This window comes from Ahaetulla prasina, chromosome 2 (assembly GCF_028640845.1).
Source record: "Ahaetulla prasina isolate Xishuangbanna chromosome 2, ASM2864084v1, whole genome shotgun sequence".
Classification (NCBI taxonomy): domain Eukaryota; kingdom Metazoa; phylum Chordata; class Lepidosauria; order Squamata; family Colubridae; genus Ahaetulla; species Ahaetulla prasina.
In genome coordinates, this window is record NC_080540.1 from 281,418,681 (window position 1) to 281,438,422 (window position 19,742).

The 19,742-nt window shown below is 37.4% G+C and overlaps 1 protein-coding gene across 2 annotated transcripts in view; it reads left to right on the plus strand.

Annotated features, from left to right (window-relative positions):
* ZFR (zinc finger RNA binding protein) overlaps positions 1-19,742 on the plus strand; it is a 49,693-nt gene that overhangs the window by 15,824 nt on the left and 14,127 nt on the right. The window contains exons 6-15 of one of the 2 annotated variants that reach the window (XM_058170281.1): positions 653-900; positions 2,832-3,023; positions 3,168-3,462; positions 4,791-4,984; positions 7,149-7,268; positions 8,270-8,415; positions 8,623-8,785; positions 11,242-11,447; positions 14,252-14,402; positions 18,787-18,928. In XM_058170281.1, the coding sequence (XP_058026264.1) occupies positions 653-900; positions 2,832-3,023; positions 3,168-3,462; positions 4,791-4,984; positions 7,149-7,268; positions 8,270-8,415; positions 8,623-8,785; positions 11,242-11,447; positions 14,252-14,402; positions 18,787-18,928 (1,857 nt within the window). The remainder of the gene's footprint in view (positions 1-652; positions 901-2,831; positions 3,024-3,167; positions 3,463-4,790; positions 4,985-7,148; positions 7,269-8,269; positions 8,416-8,622; positions 8,786-11,241; positions 11,448-14,251; positions 14,403-18,786; positions 18,929-19,742) is intronic. The other variant, XM_058170283.1, reaches the window with a different exon arrangement.

Sequence of the window (19,742 nt, forward strand, 5' to 3'; positions counted from 1 at the left end):
CAGCGTTACCCCTTCCATATCTCAGACCATAAGTAAATTGTCTAGTTGTGTAGATTCAAGTTAGTTTTCTCAGAAATATCTGCAGAATTCCAAGAAATTAAGTCTGTATACTAGGCTGATGTATTTATTGGGTATTGATCTTAAAAACTGCAAGTCACTCCTCTCTACACTGAGATAAAGTAGCTTGACTATATAGATTGAAATGAAGTTTAATTTTTTATAACTATTAAATTAAACTTCACTGTAACAATGTTTTTCCCCTGAAATGAGGTTCCCTCAGAAACCTGGCTGGTTCCATCCCTGCTATTTGAAGAGCCTTGAAGATGTTGGCTCTTCATCCAAGGAGAGTAAAAGTCATTTTGAAAGACACTTCGTGTCTTTCCTGATCAGTCTCGTCATTCTCACCATCTTTTATTTTTTATTAGTTATTCCCCTTGTCTTAGTTGTTATGAGTGACCCAAGTGAGAGTCATGTGGCTTGCAAATTTGATAAGTAAATTACCAACTTAGTGTGTACTATATTAATGTTGAAACTCTCTTTTAAAGATGAAACCTTTAACAAATGCTATGTTAATGCTAAAACCGTCCTTAAAAGATGAATTGTGGATTGTATCCCTCATAAATGTGACCTGATTTTTTTCTTTTGTTTAAAGGTACATCTTACTCGGGTTATGAAGCTGCAGTGTATTCAGCTGCATCATCTTACTATCAACAGCAGCAGCAGCAGCAAAAACAAGTAGCAGCAGCAGCAGCTGCTGCCGCTGCAACAGCTGCCTGGACAGGGACCACCTTTACTAAAAAGGCACCATTCCAAAATAAACAACTGAAACCAAAACAGCCTCCTAAACCACCACAGATCCACTATTGTGATGTTTGTAAGATCAGTTGTGCCGGACCACAGGTATCAGTAATTTTACAGTCTTCAGGGATCTTTCAGTTGCAACAAATTACAATTTTTCTCTTTGGTACAAATAGTAATTGTATTCAAGGCACTGCTCAGAATCTGAATAATTTCATCAGGCCTGCTCCATATACACCACGGGACTTGTTGAACTACAGAACATAATGCACACTATTCTGGAATGCTTTGTTTAAGCAGAATCTGTTATTAAAACTTAAATTAAACTCTGATTTCATTGCATGACAAAGTACCGCAGGATTATATTTTTGATGGGTTCCCAGACACTGGATCTTGATCAAAGCAGCTTCTCTAGTTTATATTTCAGAACTGAAGGAAGCAAGAGAAGATAAATAAACTGGCCAAAGTTGTGTTCTTTGTAGCAGATGTCAGTCTGTATCTAATTTCTTGCTAGAACAGTGTCCTTGGATATTGCAACTAGGATATAACTAACTTTAAAAAACCTGAAACATGCACTCAGCTTGTAATTACAGGCTTGTTTAAACAGAAGAACCTGCTTAAAGGGGCATTGGAGCACATCTAATGGAAACTGAAATTAAGACAAAGGACTTACAAGTAATGCATAGGAAATCTGAGCATAAATGGTCATGCATATCTTGCATCATGCTTTCCATTGTCCTTTTTGTTGCTAGAGATCAAGAACATAAGGGAAACTTCCACATACAGCATTTGCTCCAAATTATTTACATGCCACCTACAAAGAAAGATTAAGATTTCTACCAATTGTCTTTGTAATTGCCCAGAAGAACAACAAATTGTTATGATGTGCATCAAGGTTTTATGGAAATCTTACACTGCATTGTGGAATGCCATCAAAGAGAGAACTGCCTGGTATCTGTATCTTTAAATCTACAAGATAATTGCTTCCACAAATATCCATATATATGCCACTCAGAAAATTTCTGTGAGCCTATTATCTCATTGAATGCATATTTCGGCTTGGTTGATCTATCTACTGATAAGCTTTCCTCCCTAGAAAAGGAGAGCCATCTGAACCCACCTGCAAACTTTACAACATCTTGTGTTCCTAATCAACAGAGAAAAACAATTTCATATCATTTGGGGAGGATATAACTTTGGGCAGAGATTTTCTTTCCATAGACTTGAAGTCAGTCTGCATTCAGTGATGCTAATTGAATAGGTGCTTTCTAGTGGCGCTATTCTAGTATATTTCACTGTCAGATGCCCTCTTCCACAATAAGAAATGGAAAGACTGGAATTCGCATGACCGTGCTTTTTATAATAGACAAACATCCAGGCCCATTCAAGTATTCATGCAAAGTAGGTGCAGGAGTCTTTCAAACTTCTTATAAGATGCATCTCCATTCAGTCATGTCTGATTCTCAGACAAACCCCTGCAGTTTTTTCTTGGCAAGTTTTTTCAGAAGTGGTTTGTCTTTGCTTCCTTCCTAGTGCTGGGAGAAAATGACTGGCCCAAGGTCCCCCGGCTGGCTTTGTGCTTAAGATGGAACTAGAACTTACAATTTCCCAGTTTCTAGCCTTTGATTGGCTTTTGTGTCTTAAGTATATAACTATACAAAAATAATCTGTTTTACTACATTCAAATATCTTATAGGCTATTAAGAGTCAAATTTTGTCATTCTGAAGGTTAAGATAGGCACATTCTTACAATACCAAATGCTATTGTAGCCAGCTTAAGTGATTGGGTGGTTACATGCTACAAGATGTAAATTCCTGCTATTAAATTTTCTGTACTGCTATGCCAAACTGACTAATGAAATTACATGGACAATAATTCTTTTTAGAACTTTTCAGCAAGTTTGGATATTAAAAGTCATGACATAATAATACAAATTCTGTACCCTTTCAAATCTAAGAATTGCCTCATCTTATTTACATAAAACTTGGAATAATATAACAAATGTACAAATCTCTTTTGTTTTTTACTTTAGACTTATAAAGAACATTTGGAGGGTCAGAAGCACAAAAAAAAAGAAGCAGCATTGAAAGTATCTCAGAACACCACCAGTAACAGTGCTTCTTCTCGTGGGACTCAGAACCAGTTGCGTTGTGAGCTCTGTGATGTGTCCTGCACAGGAGCTGATGCTTATGCTGCTCATATTCGCGGAGCTAAACACCAAAAAGTAGGCCTTTCCCCTTTTTAATTCTTTTTTATAGACTTTTAAAGTCAACTTTACATATTTAATAATATAAAACTATTTGATAAGCAATGCATGTTTATCATTTCTGTTAAGTGATATATTAACTATTTTTATTAATGGTTCTAGGTGGTTAAGCTGCATACTAAACTTGGCAAACCCATTCCTTCAACTGAACCAAATGTTGTCACCCAGGCTACATCATCAACATCATCATCTAAGCCAGCAGCTGTATCATCAAATATTGCAACTAGCAGCAATTCTGTGAATTCTTCCGTTACATCTTTGGCAGTGAAAATTCTTACTCCTTCTGCCAATGTACTACTTAGTACAACATCAAACAACAAAGCTACAATAGTACCAACGAACATTGCTGTAAAAAAGATATCTACACCCAAAATTAACTTTGTTGGCAAGTATAGAGGTCTTTATTGTTACATTTATAAAAATATTAACACTATACATTCATTTATATGTAACTATAAAATTGCAGTAAATTTTATATGAGAGCCAATTTGGCATTAGGGGAGTTAAGGTAGCAGGTTAGAAACTGGGAGATCTTGAGTTCTAGTTCCGCCTTGGGCATAAACAAGCTGAGTGACCTTGGGCTAGTCACTTTCTCTCTGTTTTAGGAAGGAGGCAATGGTAAACCACTTCTGAAAAATCATGAAAGGACATATCCAAGCAGTCTCTGAGAATCAGACATGATTAAATAGGCAGACAGATAGTTTATGTTTTTAACTGCTAGTGACTGGATTTTTGAATGAGGTTCTTTAATTGGACAGATACTTTCCATTCATACCTTTTTCAGAAATCTTGATAATTTTCAAAATTGCTAATTAAGTGTTGAAATGTTAATTAAATTAAAAGATTTCTTAAAATGTCTTAGCTATGTAGAAGTCTCAACTTTAAATTTACTTTTTAAATTCTACAGTCTTGTTAAGTTTAGAATTTGTAATTAGCAATGGAGCTTAAAGATCACTTGCTCCTCTTCGTAACTACTCTCCTTGAGGATTCATCCAGTCTCTACATCTCTGCAGTGAGCTCTCCAAGGTCCTGATAGAACCCTGTAGAACTGTTGGGGGTTTAATTATTCATCTACATCTCTTATTTGTAGATTTCCACAGCCAATGTGGAATTTTATAAAGCTATACGTTTAGAGGGCACCAAGTTCCAGAAGGCTGTTCAATCCATAGAACTGATGAGAACTATGTTGTAATCCTCAGCCAGGAAAAGAGATTCCAGAGTAAAAGCTTTCCATGTGTGTCATTTGGGCAGCAGATTTTCAGCAGTTGACATAGATATAAATGATGTTTGAGCAACTCTTTATTTAACTCAAAACATATTTATTCATTCAAGCGGGACTGGCATAATAGTGCTGAATTTTAATTGGGTTCTTTTAATATTTTAAAATTTAAATTTTTAATTATCAGCCTTTATAATTTGCTATGCTTTAAATGTTGTTTTAATTGTATATATTCTGTTTTTTATTTTGGCTGTACACCGCCCTAAGTCCTTCGGGAGAAGGGCGGTATAAAAATTTAATAAATAAATAAATAAATTGCATTTTTTAAATATCTGATTTATTAGTCGCCAAATAATTCATTATAAATATATAAAAGCACAAAACTAGTAAAGAATGAACAATCAGAATGTAAGTTTCTGTGTTAAAGGGCAACCCAATCAAACAAACACTATGGGAAGGATTATTGTAGATGATGATCATTTTTCTTTTATACTATTTTATATTAGGTGGCAATAAATTACAGACAACAGGAAGCAAAGCTGATGAAATGAAAGCTGTAGAAAATATCAAGACTACCCCTATTGCCACAGTACAAATGCAGGAAGCTAAGCCAGATCCCTCTGCTGAACCTGTAACTTCTACAGCTCTTGCTGCTTTGCAAAGCGAGGTCCAACCTGTTGGTCATGACTATGTAGAAGAGGTAATATTGTGAAAATTGAATCCAGATATATCACATAGCATAAGCTAAACAAAGGTGTATTAGGTAACATAAATGTGTTAAAATTTGCAGAATTAAAATTACAAAATCATAGTGTTTAAAGCTGAGCTATTATTGATGGTTACTTAAATTTCACCTACTTATTTGGATCTAGTTTCATAAAAGTTAGTTGCAATGCTGTTTGGCATTTGAGAAAAGAATTATCTTAGCAATTTAAGATTGTTTAAGATATGGAGCATTCTTCAAAATTGAATAATCAGAATTCATATGCAAGGCAACATGTATTGGTATACTGTGTTTCCCCAAAAATATGACCCACCCCAAAAAGAAGCCCTGTCATGTTTTTGAACACATGCACTAAAATTAAGTCCTACCCACAAAATTAGCCTAATTGAGACCCCACCCACCCTGGGGTGCAGGGTGTGGGGCAAGGTACATGGGTAAAAATTAAGCCAGGGTGGGGATAGGGGGGTGGAGCTGCCCTATTTACCAGGTGTTCTGTCCTAGCTCCCTAAACACGACATATCCTCTGACATGAACTCAAAAGATTCCTTTATTAGGAAAGCCAGGAGCCCGGCAAAAAGTTTCTCTCGCAGACTAACAAATCCATCTGGCCGGAAGATGAGTTGTTGTCTGCCACACCTATTCATCTCTGCCTGCTGCCTTTTATTCCAAGAGCTAGGGTGGGGCCTCAGTAGGAGCAGTGGCTCTTGCTTCCCCAGGATCAGACCACGACTTTCCACTGCTCTCCTGCGCAGCCATGCTTCAGGCACTGGACCCAGCTGTTCCTCTTCTTAATCAACCACCTGCAGACTTGGGGGCTGTTGACTCTCCATCTGAAGGCTGACAGACAGCCTAGTCTCCGCCTCTGCCTCTGCCAGCTCCATTCCCTCTTTCCCCTCGGAGCTCTCATGTTTCCCTGATGCTGGCCCTGACTCTCACGCCGCCTCCGCCTCTGATTCGTCTGATGGAGGGGCCAGCGGCCTACAGACCACAACACTAGGCCTCACACACCCCGACACCTGCCTCGCCTTGCAGGCCCATTTCTTCGGCCACTTGCCACCGCTTGCGTTTATCACTCCCGGCCTCCATTTTGCTGTCAGAGGTTTCCAGAAAGCCCTCTGCAGTTTTGTTATTGGCTACAGATGCCTTCTGGCAAGCCTCTGAAGGCGAAATGGAATCCAGGGAGCACCATGCGCATCAATCCGGAGCCAGTTTCTCATCTGCAGAGGGCTCTGATAGTGAAGCGGAGGCCAGAGGCGACACATGCAAGCGGATGCAGAAGTGGGCCGGCAGCAGGCTCCTGCTGGGCGGGGCTGTCGACGCTGCTGTCACAAAGTGAATCAGTAATAGACTCCCCCCCCCTTTCCAAAAAAAGAAAAAGCCTTAGCCATTTTTTCAGGGGTCAAAGAAAAGACTGGGTCTTTTTGGGGAAACGGTATATACTGAAATATGGTAGTTTTTGATTTTTAAAATTGAAAAGTGGTACAATGTTAGATAGTCTAGTAATAGATACTTGTTCTTAAATTTTACAGTGCAGATAGTGTAAAATTTTCACATTTGTGGTAATAGTTGCATTTTACATTAATGTGTCAGAAATATTACTCTGCTGCATTTGTATCTCTCTAGTGTCATTGAATATTAACATTAAGAGAGGAAAAAGAAATTAGTTTGTCATTTAGCTTTCCTAAATAACTGTGCCATCATTTTAGAGTTTTATTGGCAGAAATGGGTTAACATAAGTTATAGTGCATCCGTTGTTAGGAACAAAAAACCCTGACTGAATTGTGTTATTTCTATATTACTTGAAATGATGACTCTGGATAACTTAAATTGAATTCCACCTTAAAAAGAACAAAATCCATAACATCTTAGAGGAATCAAATTCCCTTACCTGGAAAGTGCTACTGGGCCTAGATCATTCAGCATACTGAAGATTGATGTATATTATTAAACAGACTGATAAGAAAGTAGAAATGCTTTTATATTTTGCAGAGGAAGACAGTTTTGTGTCGATAGATTTCTCCCTTCTGGGCTAGTAGGGGGTCCTTGAACTCAGTTGTTACCTTGAAAATGTTTATTCAGGCTTCTTATCACATGATAAGAAGTAGCTGAAGCTGATAACTACATTTTCTTTCTTGCAAAGGTTCGGAATGATGAGGGGAAAGTGATTCGTTTCCATTGCAAGCTTTGTGAATGTAGCTTTAATGATCCTAATGCTAAGGAGATGCATTTAAAAGGAAGGCGGCATCGATTACAATATAAGGTGAAAGTCTACTTTTGTCTGTTATGGAGATTACAAATAAATATAGGAGTTGTAGAAGCTTTAAATAATAGAGATTATTTGTATTACATTTTGAAGGACTTCATACAAATAGACTAATAGACTTTAGAATCAGCAACTTGAAATAGCATTCTTTGTTTCGAATACTTGCTATCATTACAAACTGATACATAGTCAGTTTTTACTTACTGTAGACTTATTAACAAAAGTAGACTATTACAATGAAATATCAATAGTTCTGAAAAACAGGAAGGTGGGCAGCGTCTAAGAAGAAATTATTCAATCATGAAATGTAATTAATTCAAAAATAATTCTAAGCATTCTTTATTGCTAATTTCTTAGATTTTTATTTCTAATATATAAGCTCTTCATCTAGAGTAGGAGTGTCAAATTTGATCTCATTGAGGGCCACATCAAGGTTGTGTTTGACCTCAGGGGGCCCGAATGGGCGTGGTGAGGGAGGGTGTAGCCGGTGCGACATCACTTATGTTAGGGGCGCCTGTGGCCTGAGTATTCTACCAGAGAAAATGGGCTCCCAAGTGGTGTCCTGCAATCCTCTGCCAGTGAAAACAGAGCTTAGGAAGGCTCCATTTTCGCTGGCAGAAGCACCGCAGGCCAGTACTTTGCTGTTTCTAGGAAGGCCGCACAGGCCAGATCTAAGCATCCTGTGGGCTGGATCCATCCCACCCCACCTCACCTCCCAGCCTTGAGTTTGGCACCCCGATCTAGGACATACTGAGAACAAAACAATAAAACTTTTCATATAAGCTTAAAACAAAATAGCCCCATTAAAATATTTTGAGTGGGATTATTTTAATAAAATACATTCAAAATATGGCATATTTTAGAATAAGCTTTTTTTTTTAACTAAAGCCACAAAAGTAGGTAGGATGGTACACCATATTGAATCATATCTTTCACTTTATGCACAAAAACAAAACAGTCTTAGTGAAATGTATTCAAAATCTTCACATTTAAAACAGAAAAAAGTAAATCCAGACTTACAAGTAGAAGTGAAACCTAGCATCCGGGCAAGAAAGATACAAGAAGAAAAGATGAGAAAGCAAATGCAGAAAGAAGAATATTGGAGAAGGCGTGAAGAAGAAGAACGATGGCGAATGGAAATGAGGTAATATTCCAGCTATGGTACCATGATTTATATTCACTTGACCATTTTTTATTTTTATTTTTTTGTGGTGAAGGAGTCCTTAATGGACCATATATAACTGATAAGAATCTCTTCTTTTCAAAAGGAAAGAATCCTTCATAGTTAGGTGTACACACACACACACTCACTCTCATATACAGTTGATACATTGCAATTTGTATACTTCAGACGCTATGAGGAAGACATGTACTGGAGGAGGATGGAAGATGAGCAGCATCACTGGGACGATCGTCGTAGAATACCTGATGGAGGATATCCTCATGGTCCTCCAGGCCCTCTTGGATTACTTGGTGTTAGACCAGGAATGCCACCACAGCCACAGGGACCAGCTGTGAGTATTTATTTACTTAAAACTTAACAGCTTTGATACCAACTCCTTGTATGTCTTTTCTGCATTTGTTTTAAGATTTCTTATTGGAAGATCTTTGAGCAAATGTTACATGAAGGCTTAATTTAGCAAAGAAACATTGCTATGTAATAGTGCCTAGCTTTTTTAACATTTCAGCTGTATTTTGTTCTGGCTCACAAGAACATATCAAGGAAGTTTAGTAGCTTGCTGCAACCACTTAAATTGCTTTAATGTATATGCGGCTATCAGAATGCTATATACAATCCACCTTTCCTCAGACTGTCCAAAGAGACAGATGTTATATTTTGCCACTGCTGAGTTCCAGGATATGGATAGCTCATTTAGCTGATGCATTGAATAGTCATTTAGTGCAAAGATCCAGGAGTTCAATTCTCAAAGAGTTTGAATCCCTTAGAATAAGTTCTGTCATACGCTTCTAATGAAATCAATAATGTGCCTCATTATGGTCAAAGTAATTGCTTATACAATATCTGTAACAGACATGATATTTGCTAGTTTGATAATTTGATTATAATGGTTTATTAGTGAAAACTATCAGTTTTGTCTGTTTCCTTTATTCTACCACAGACATTGAAGAGATGGAGATTCAGAATGCACAGTGCAGCTTGGCTAAAAACTTTATCTAATTCTGAATTCATCTTTTATGTCAGTATGTGGTTTGTGGGTGGGTGTGTGCACACACGTGCCTTTGAATTAATGCTGACTCTTGATTTCTGCATGAACTGGTTTTTGCAGGTTTTTTGGCAAGATTTTAGAAATGGTTTGCCACTACTTCCTTCCTAGATAGAGAGTGACTGGCCTAAGGTCATCCAGCTGGCTTTGTGCCTGAGGCAGGACTAGAATTCAGTTTCTAAATGGATGCCAAACTGGTCTTTCATTCCAAAATCTTACCCAACAAAACCAGTGTATTGTAAAATGTACTAAAATTGTGCTAAATCTTGGTTATTTTATAGCATGGTGACTATCATTTATTCCACAACTTCAGTAAGCTTAATTGCCTTTAAATTGCACTTAATTGCCCTATGACTAGTTTACTGGAATATTGTTTTCTACAGGAAAAAATATTAAACAGTAATATTTTTCTGGTAAATTAAGATTACAATTCATTTGTAAAAAATGTTTTGTAAAAATGGAGATTGCCATTTTGAAAATGTTTTTGTAGCATGATTGCTATCATCATGTTTACCTCTGAGCTCCTTTGAACTCATGGTTGTCAACCTTTGATATGTATAGATTTAACTCACAAAGCACATTGAATATTTAGTAATAGGCTTTTCTTCCATCAAAACTTCATCTATTCTACAGACTTTTTAAAGGTTTCTGTCAAGTCAAGATTGATTACATATAAATGTCCATTTCATTTTCACAATGTGGAAGTGGCTTGCTTTTCCTTTCTTGCAGATGCTTTTCAGTGTCTTTGTGTTCTCAGACCTTGGGTTTCCTTTTGATCTTCTATGCAGTTATCCAAGGCTAATCCTGTTTAGCTTTTCTAGGGCGAGCCAAGGTTGGTTAGTGTTGCCACCTAAAGTAAAGCTACCATACTTTTCAGAGTATAAGACACACACACACACACACACCCAAAAGTGGGTGAAAATTGTGCATTTTATACATTGAATCTTGCCGAAGCCCCTCCCACCCACTAGTCCCCACCCTTCGGCCATTTTTGGCCTCCACACATTACGTTTTTGGCCTCCGCACGTCCCGTTTTAGACCCGTTCCAGGCTACAGGGATTGCCACAGCACATCACCACCTATCATCACCTCAGCGCGTCACATTTTCGGCCTCTGCACACCCTGTTTTTGGCCTCCATGCATTGCATTTTCAGCTTGTTCAGGCTGCAATAACATACTGCAGCTAACCAGACTGTTTGCTGCAAGACGTTAGCCAGATGAATAGATGGATGCTGGTAGGCAGAGGCAGATTTTTTGTTTGTTTGTTTGTTTTCCTTCCCAAAAACTGTGCGTTTTATACACCGAAAAATATGGTATACACATAGAAGATTTTAATTAGAAGTACAAGCATTTCACAAATAAAAGTAGATTGACATAACTAAATCTCCTCCTGCTATAGTTGTTACTACAGTCACTTGAAATGTAGGCTACTAGCTTGAAATAAGTAGAACTAAATTTGATTTTTCATTCAGTTACACCAAAAATATCATATCCAAGGAAAAAATAAGCTCCAACTCTTTAATTTTGTGGTTTGTTTTAAACTGGAATTTAATTCCAGTTATTCAGCCACATTATGGTTTATGTGGAAGATTTAACGCCAACTATTTTTAAGACTATACAAGCCTTTTTGATCTGTTCTTCTGAAAAGCAAGACAATATTTGAAATGAATAGCAGATATTCAAAAGTAGTAAAGCACAACTATTTGGGAAACTAACTGAACTTAAGAATTAACTTCTCTTTGTAGCCATTACGTCGACCCGACTCCTCCGATGACCGTTACGTGATGACCAAACATGCAGCTATCTATCCAACTGAGGAGGAACTCCAGGCAGTCCAAAAGATAGTTTCTATCACTGAACGTGCTTTGAAACTTGTATCAGATAACATGACTGATAATGAGAAAAACAAGACAAAGGAAGGAGATGATAAAAAAGAAGGCAATAAAGACAGGTCTGTTTTTTCTTAATCATTCAGTTATATCTCATTTCTTTTATTTTGAAAGCCGCTATCAGCTATATTGAGCATGCCAGATAATATAAAATAGAGCCACATTTGTACTTGAGATCACAACATAGTTCAGAACTCCTGTCTTCTTATTCTGAGCCTATTGTCCTGATTCTTGTTTAATTTTTTTTTTTAATTTGCATTTATATCCCGCCCTTCTCCGAAGACTCAGGGCGGCTTACACTATGTTAGCAATGGTCTTCATTCTATTTGTATATTTATATACAAAGTCAACTTATTACCCCCAACAATCTGGGTCCTCATTTTACCTACCTTATAAAGGATGGAAGGCTGAGTCAACCTTGGGCCTGGTGGGACTAGAACCTGCAGTAATTGCGGGCAGCTGCTGTTAATAACAGACTGCATTAGCAGTCTGAGCCACAGAGGCCCATTAATTCCAAGGCCTGTGCGTAAACATCTTGGCTTCTGTGGTTAGAGTGTAGGTTAGGACTATTCATTCAGCGACCATTCAAAATTATCACAGCACTGACCAAAGGGGAATTATGGCTGATCTATGCAGCTGTTGCAGCATCAACTACACTCATGAGCACAATCCAAATAGAGATTGCCATGCTTGTAATTACAACCAGTGTTCCTCAACTTCCCTCAAGCAAATGGGGAAGCTAGAAGGAAGTTGGAAATTGCACTCCATCTTGCTGTTTTTTCACCTGTCCATTTTCCAGAGTGCTTATTTGTAGTATCCCTGATCACTCTGTAGTACCCTCCACACACACACACAAACACACCAATTTCCTGAGTACCTGTCCACAGCACTCCACCCACGCATGCACCCAATTGCCTATCAGCCTTTTTGCCTGGGACTCCTTCCTGTATAATGAAATGTGTGGGTGACAAGGGGAACAGATGCTGCCTCCGAAACAATCAGATGGGATTGAGCCACAGTGGCTTAATGGTCAGAGAAAGTAATTTAGGAAGGATCTGCCCTAATTGATCAAGCAGTTTAAAATGATAATGAGAAAGTATGACTTACAACTTTCTGTTAATGTAACCCTACAATATGGTCGAATTAGCTCATCTAGTTATGTTTCCTGTCTGGTTTACCTGGGAGGGCTGACATGCTAAATGCTTACAGCTTGGTCCCAGGGATTAATAACAGCAGCTAGGACCATGCCGGAGCTAAGCAATGTCATGTGACATCATGCTTTACAACCTCATTACTTAGCAACAGAAATTCCTGTTCCTGTTGCTACGATAACACAATGGCTAATGCTAGTGGAACAATTCTTTTCTTGGACAAACCACTAGGAAGGACCTTCTTGCCCTTCATCTGCAGTTTTCTTCTTGATCAGATAAAAGCTGTCACAGTGCAGTAGACATTTGCAATCTAAAAACAGTTTGGCATACTTTTCCTTGTTCAATGTTTTGTCATCGGGCTAATGTAGAAGAACAATGCCAAAAATACCTACCTTGTCATTCACCTCTTTATTGATTGATTCCTTTTAGTTAAGCATTTTGCATCAGAAAAATAAAGGTATTGTTTCATACAACATATAGTTAAACTGTGGAATGTACTCCCATGCAATATAATAAAATCCAACAATTTGAATAACTTCAAAAGGGAGTTGTTGCTCACATAGGGCTAAATTTCATCAGCATGCCATCTGGAAACAAAAGTATTGTATAATATTTTTAAGCATTAATTGAAAGAAATAACAAATCGAAAGCAAAAAATAATTAACAAATTAAATATTTAGGAAGATAGCAATTTAGGACTGATTAACAGAATAGGTTGCATTTTAGAATTATTATTTTTTTTATTTTATTGAAAAAGTTTTACAACAACAATTAAATTTTTCCCCTCCTCCTCCTTCCTCCCTCCCTCTAAAACCCCCCTCCCTCCCCCCCCCCGACTTCCCAGAGCAAACACAAGGTATAGTTCAATAAACAAACAGTCATACATTAAATTTTTAAAATCTAACACAATTATAATCCTTCTCTCTCACATAACCTGACTTCTTCCATTAAAATCAAAAACAACGTCCTTCATTCAAAGGCAATCTGAAATTTCTTAATCTGATATCTATTTTGAATATAATCAACCCAATTCTTCCATTCGTTTAGATATTTTTCTTGAGTACTGTCTTTCAAGAAGGCTGAGATTTTAGCTATCTCAGCCAAATTGGAAACTTTCAATATCCATTCTTCTATTGTGGGTAATTCTTTTTTCTTCCAATATTGTCCAATCAACAGTCTTGCTGCTGTTATTAAGTTCAAAATCAATTATTTCATTTTAGAATTATTTTGAAATTATTGTTTTCCATTGTATTTTCTTCACCTTTTCAAATGTCCTATTTCTTGGCAAAATATGTTGTATTTGTTACATATAATTCTGAACAATATCTTCGGTTTTAAGAAATAATATATATGGTAGCAAAAATATGAGTGCTATCTTGTCTATAATGCCTTATATCTGGATTTCTTAGAAGTATCAGACAGACTATTCCTGAAGATTTATTTTAAAGTTATTATTTAATGCATTCAGTAATTGATGTCTTTTGGGTTTTTCATTTCCACATCTCTTAATCTTGCTCATTATTCTCTGTCGTGTCCAATTTTAGAATGTGGAGCTTAACATATCACATAAAATATGATGCAAAAAATGTTGCTTACCCTGATCAAAAATATGATACCTACTGAACTTTTATTGCTATATGAATATTTTCTTAAACTATAATAACAATGACAATCAGTTATACTTTGCTTCTAATGGAAGCTTAATTTTTTTACAGAGCTTTGAAAGGAGTCCTACGGGTAGGAGTATTAGCTAAAGGTTTGCTTCTTCGAGGAGACCGAAATGTCAATCTTGTCTTGCTCTGCGCTGAGAAACCAACTAAAAGTTTATTGAGTCGCATTTCTGAAAGTCTACCAAAGCAACTTGCCGTATGTATGGTGTTAACTTTGGTTTGCACTTTTATAAAGATTGAAGATTGAAATGAAAATTCCTTTCATTTATTTTAAAGCAGGTAAATTAATTATGAGCTAATTTTTAAACCGCAGCTATTATAGCAGAACAGGCTATGTCCAGGAAGATCTCTAGTATTTGTTGGAGTAAAGGATACGAATAATCCAAAATTCTAGAAAGTGGCAACTGGAAAGTGTTTTTCAATTTTCTTTCACTCTGCTTTTGAATAAAGACATATACTTCAGGAGAGTTTTTTAACCTTGAAGTGATCATCTTCTTTCCACTATACTGTAAATATATAGGGTCTTAAGAAGACCAATAGCCACTTCTTGCCTAATATCTAATTTTTCCTCTCCTTTTTCCTCCATCTTCCCATCTCCAGTGCTACCCTCAACATTTCATAGGTTGTGGAAAAAGAGAGATGGTTTTTTGTAATTTATAATTTAATATCCATAAGTATCTTATTTTGAAATAATGCTATATGCTTGTAAGATTATAAGTACCTAAGTTGAGTATTAAAGGGAATTATTTACTCCAAATTTTATCAACAATTATATCTTTAATATACTAAATACGTTTCATTGTATATATTTGAAGCAAATACATGGTAAACCTTTAAATAAGTTTAAAATATAAGTTTGTGTTACTGCTTTAAAATTGGAGGGAGGCCAAGATTAAAAAGCAAAAAACTATGTGAATTATTTATAGTCCAATTAATTAATATTTTTTTCTTTGAAGATAGGAAGCAAGACAGTTCTCTCTATAGGGAATTGTGTAGCTCATCTTTATTCTGGTGGATTATTACATTTGAAATGGATTGACTTTAGTACATTGAATAGAAGTTAGAACAAATTGTGTCAGTCCAAAAGGGAGAGTATGCTAATTTTTTTTATTTTTTTTTTGCATTTATATCCCGCCCTTCTCCGAAGACTCAGGGCGGCTTACACTATGTCAAGCAATAGTCTTCATCCATTTGTATACTATATACAAAGTCAACTTATTGCCCCCCAACAATCTGGGTCCTCATTTTACCTACCTTATAAAGGATGGAAGGCTTAGTCAGCCTTGGGCCTGGTGGGACTTGAACCTGCAATATTGCAAGCAGTTGCTGTTAATAATAGGCTGCATTAGCCTGTTGCGCCACCAGAGGCCCATAATAAGCTGTAACAAACATTATGAGAAACAGGAAATTTTTAACAATTGAACAGATGTATTACAGTGTCAGGGTTTTTAGTCAAGCTAGAGGTAGTCCTTGTTAACTGAACATTCATTAAACATGGGTGTGATGGTGCTGACAAGTGGTACTTATGAATGGTCCTCAGTTCTGGCTGTTACACCATACCTATGACCATGTGATTGCTGTGGTGGCACAGTGGTTAGAATGCAATATTGCAAGCTAATTCTGGCAACCACCAGCAGTTTGATTCTCACTGGCTCAAGGTTGACTCAACCTTCTATCCTTCCGAGGGGGGTAAAATGAGGACCCAGATTGTTGGTGGCAATAGACTGACTCTGTAAACCGCTTAGGCACTTTAAGTGTAAGTGCTATTGCTATGGAATTTGGGTGCTTGGTAACCAGCCGCATTTACAAAGATTGCAGTATCCCATTATCATGTTATCGCCATTTGCAGTTTCTGTATTGCCTCCACTCACCCTCGCGTCAGGATTGGTGTAGAGGGCTTTATTCAGTCTGTTCCCTCAACAGTTACATTTCAGGTTTCCAGTTAAACCCCAGCTTCAAATTTAGCACAGTAATTGGCTCGTGACCAAATTGATAACCAAAAGCCAAACCCAAATAGTCTTGAAAATAAAGGTTTTGCCTGGATAGGTTCCAAAAACAAACAGCTCAAAATCCCCTCCAAGGTTAGGGGCCTCCATTGACCTCGGACCTCAGCAAGTTCGGTGGTCCGAATTTCAGGGCTTGCAATGAGAAGTCACAGTTATAGTCCAAGCCAGGAATGCAGGGGGTTGTTTTCAGCGAAGCCAGCCAAGAACAAGCTCCAGACTAACCTTTGAGGCAGTGGCCAATTAGTCCATCCAACAGATAACTGGCTGCTCCAAACACAAACATAAACTCTCTTCGCAACTGGATTAAATCCACAAGCTGCAACGTTCCGAAAACACAAACAACCATTTGGCCACGACTCACACACAACTCACACACGTTGCTGGATGCCTCCCTCTGCCTGCCATGCTAAATAGCCCCTCCCAGTGCAGCCCATTAAGAGAGGCTGGGCCTTTTCCCCATCAATCTGGCAGATCTCCGCCTCTCTGCCATGCATGCTGTAGCATTTACAAAGGCCGGCAGCTCCTTCCCCTCTTCCTCATTGGCCTGCAAGCTCTCCTCAGCCGAGGCATGTTCAGCCGACAGCTCAGGGTCAGCAATATCAGACGTGCCAGGAGAGCTCTGAGGAAGATGTGAATGAGCCATCATCCACAGGAGACATCACAAGTTCTGTTTCAGCTTTCCACAAGGAAAGTCAATAGGGAAGCTGGTAGGGAAGGTTGTAAGTTGATTGGGCAAATCTCCCCCACCCAGCAGCAGTCACCCCAGGCCAATAACACTTGTGTGCACAACTGCAGCCATTCACACACCTTCCCCCACCTGCCAGCAGCCCTATCTGGGGCCTGAAATCACTTGTGTATACTGCTGACCACATGCGCATGCAGCAGCAGCTACCTCTGATCCTGAAAATTCACCACTTGTCTCTTGGCCTACTTGGGACTTCCAACTTCCTGCTGACTTCCCCACTGCCTTTGGTTTTTTGGAAGCCGGCATGAAGTTGCAAGGAGGTACTTTCTTAAGGACCAGCCATTTTCACTTAATGATAGTAACAAGGACTGCCACGATTGCAGCCACTAAACAATGCGATCACTAAGCAATGCAGTCATGTGACATCATGCTTTACTACTGCATATCCTAACAATGAAAGTTGCAGTCCCAGTTGCTGTCATTAAGCAAAGACTATCTATATATATTTTATAAGATCTAAATATATTATTGAATATCTCAGTTATTTTTCTTCTGAACAAAAAAGTTTGGTAATGTTTATTTTTAAAGGCTAGGTAATTAGCTGACATAATTGCTGTTTGGTGGAACCCATGAGGGCTTTTTCTGGCCCACCCTGTGAAATATTATTTTGCGTGAGATTAGATTAGTTGGCCTTTTGCAAGGCCCCCAAAATTTGGTTTTTTGCTCTGATCTGGAACCTCACTCAGAAGCTTGATGGAGTCCATCTCTTGACTTTCTTGATAGTTATTTTATGAAGCTCAGCTGCCCTGTGTTTTTATTATATATTATGTATTCTGTTTGTTTTTATCTATTTTGTTATCTGCCCAGTCACATATGTGAGGTGGGTGGCTATATAAATCAAAGAAATAAATATGTGAGAGGTTGTTGTGAGCCTGGAAATGGAATGGAGAAGAGAATCAATGTAAACAATCACGAAATAACAGGCACGACATTTAACAGCTTATATCGTAAATAGCAGTTTATCCCAAGGTAGAAAGAAAGCTGAGAGAAACATTTTAATCATTCAAAGCAATTCTCCCTTAATAAATTTACTATAAATTAAAGTGGGAAATACTCGTTAGAGTTTCCAAAATTTAATATTTTCCCCAGGCTACCATAAAATATACAATAGCTTACTGAAATGTGTATAATTTTTGCTTCCTTGATCTTGCCCAGTTGTATGGGCTTGACTGTAGCAAGTGTGTGTGTGTGTGTTTTAGATAGATGATAGTAGAGGGAACATTGCAATCAAATACAACAGACTATCTTCTTCCAGTTAGGTGTTCTCCAAGTATTTTATGATTGCAACTCCCAAATATATCAACTGGATGAGCCCAGGTTGGGGTACCATTTTGTACATCATAGGTATTTGGATCCTTTACAGAACTTAGGGTTCAAGTCAGTGAATTCTAGTGCACTGGAAGCCATAGAACAGCCTCCGGGGGGGGTGTATTATTTATTAAACACATTTATATGGCTGCCCAACTCATACAGGGTAACTCCAGGTGGCTTCAAAATTAATTACTAATTACTGTATCAACAGTACAAAATCCAACAAACCTTTCCCACTCGTGTGTGTGTGTGTGTGTGTGTGTGTGTGACAGAAAGATAGAGAGAGAGGGAGAGGGAGGGAATATGATAAGATAAGCTAACTTCCCTCAGCACTGAATTTTTCAGCTGTTCATTGTGTTTGTTTTTATTTTATGTTAGATTATTATTTGTAAGACTATACCATTCAGATGTGACTCTGAGCAACATACAACATAAAATGAAGCAATAAATCAAAGAAGAGGGAAAAAACAGTACTTTTCTAATTTATGAAAACGTTTTAATGTTTTTCCTTTCTGTAGGTAATCAGCCCTGAGAAATATGAAATAAAATGTGCTGTACAAGAAGCAGCAATCATTTTGAATTCATGCGTGGAACCAAAAATGCAAGTGACGATAACTTTGACATCACCAGTGATTCGGGAAGAGAACATGAGGGATGGAGGTTCGAAATCTGTTAAAAGATTTTCAGTTTTAATTAATACTATTCTAAGATTGCATTAAGTCCTGGAAGGCAACATGCTGGCATGTGATACGCATTCAATTAAGTTATGGGCAACTTTTGCAAGAGTGCATTTTTTAAAATACCTTCATTCTTATTTTATTTACTGTAATTAACAACCTCAGATTTCTGGAAAAGGTTATTTATTTTTATTTAATTTTTTTAATTTCACTGGAAAAATCTTCAGAAAATATTTTGTTGCAAGTATCATCATGAAGAAATGTTCTTCTGTAAAAAGAAATTGCATTAGAAATCATATGGTGTCTCTGACTTTAGATCAGTCTTGTTATTTAATATATGGGTTGCTGTATTTAATGTCTAATTGCATAATTTATTTTTAATTTAAAAACACTTATGACTTTGCTTGGAGCAAGGTGTGTATTTTTTTCCAGTTTTTTGAGGTTGATTTTTGATCTAGAGTGTCATTTAGGGAGCTCCTGGTGTTGATCAGAGTGTTTTAAACTACACATGCAGTGTGTTTATAGTATAAAGAGGTACCTGAGATCAGATAAAGTAGATACTGGAGCTTTGAAAAGCAGTATGGATTTATAATCTCTGCAGTCCTACTGTGCCAGCAGCGTTGCTTTAGGGTCACTTCTGTTATCCTTTGAAAGCTACAGATGTTTTAAAGCCAGCAAAGCATGATAATTTAATGTCTGCAATGTGTTGGCTCTATATTGGGTCAGATAAAGTGAACTTTATTTTCTTTTTCTTACATTGCAAAATAAGCATTTTTTACAGAGTTATATTATTGTCT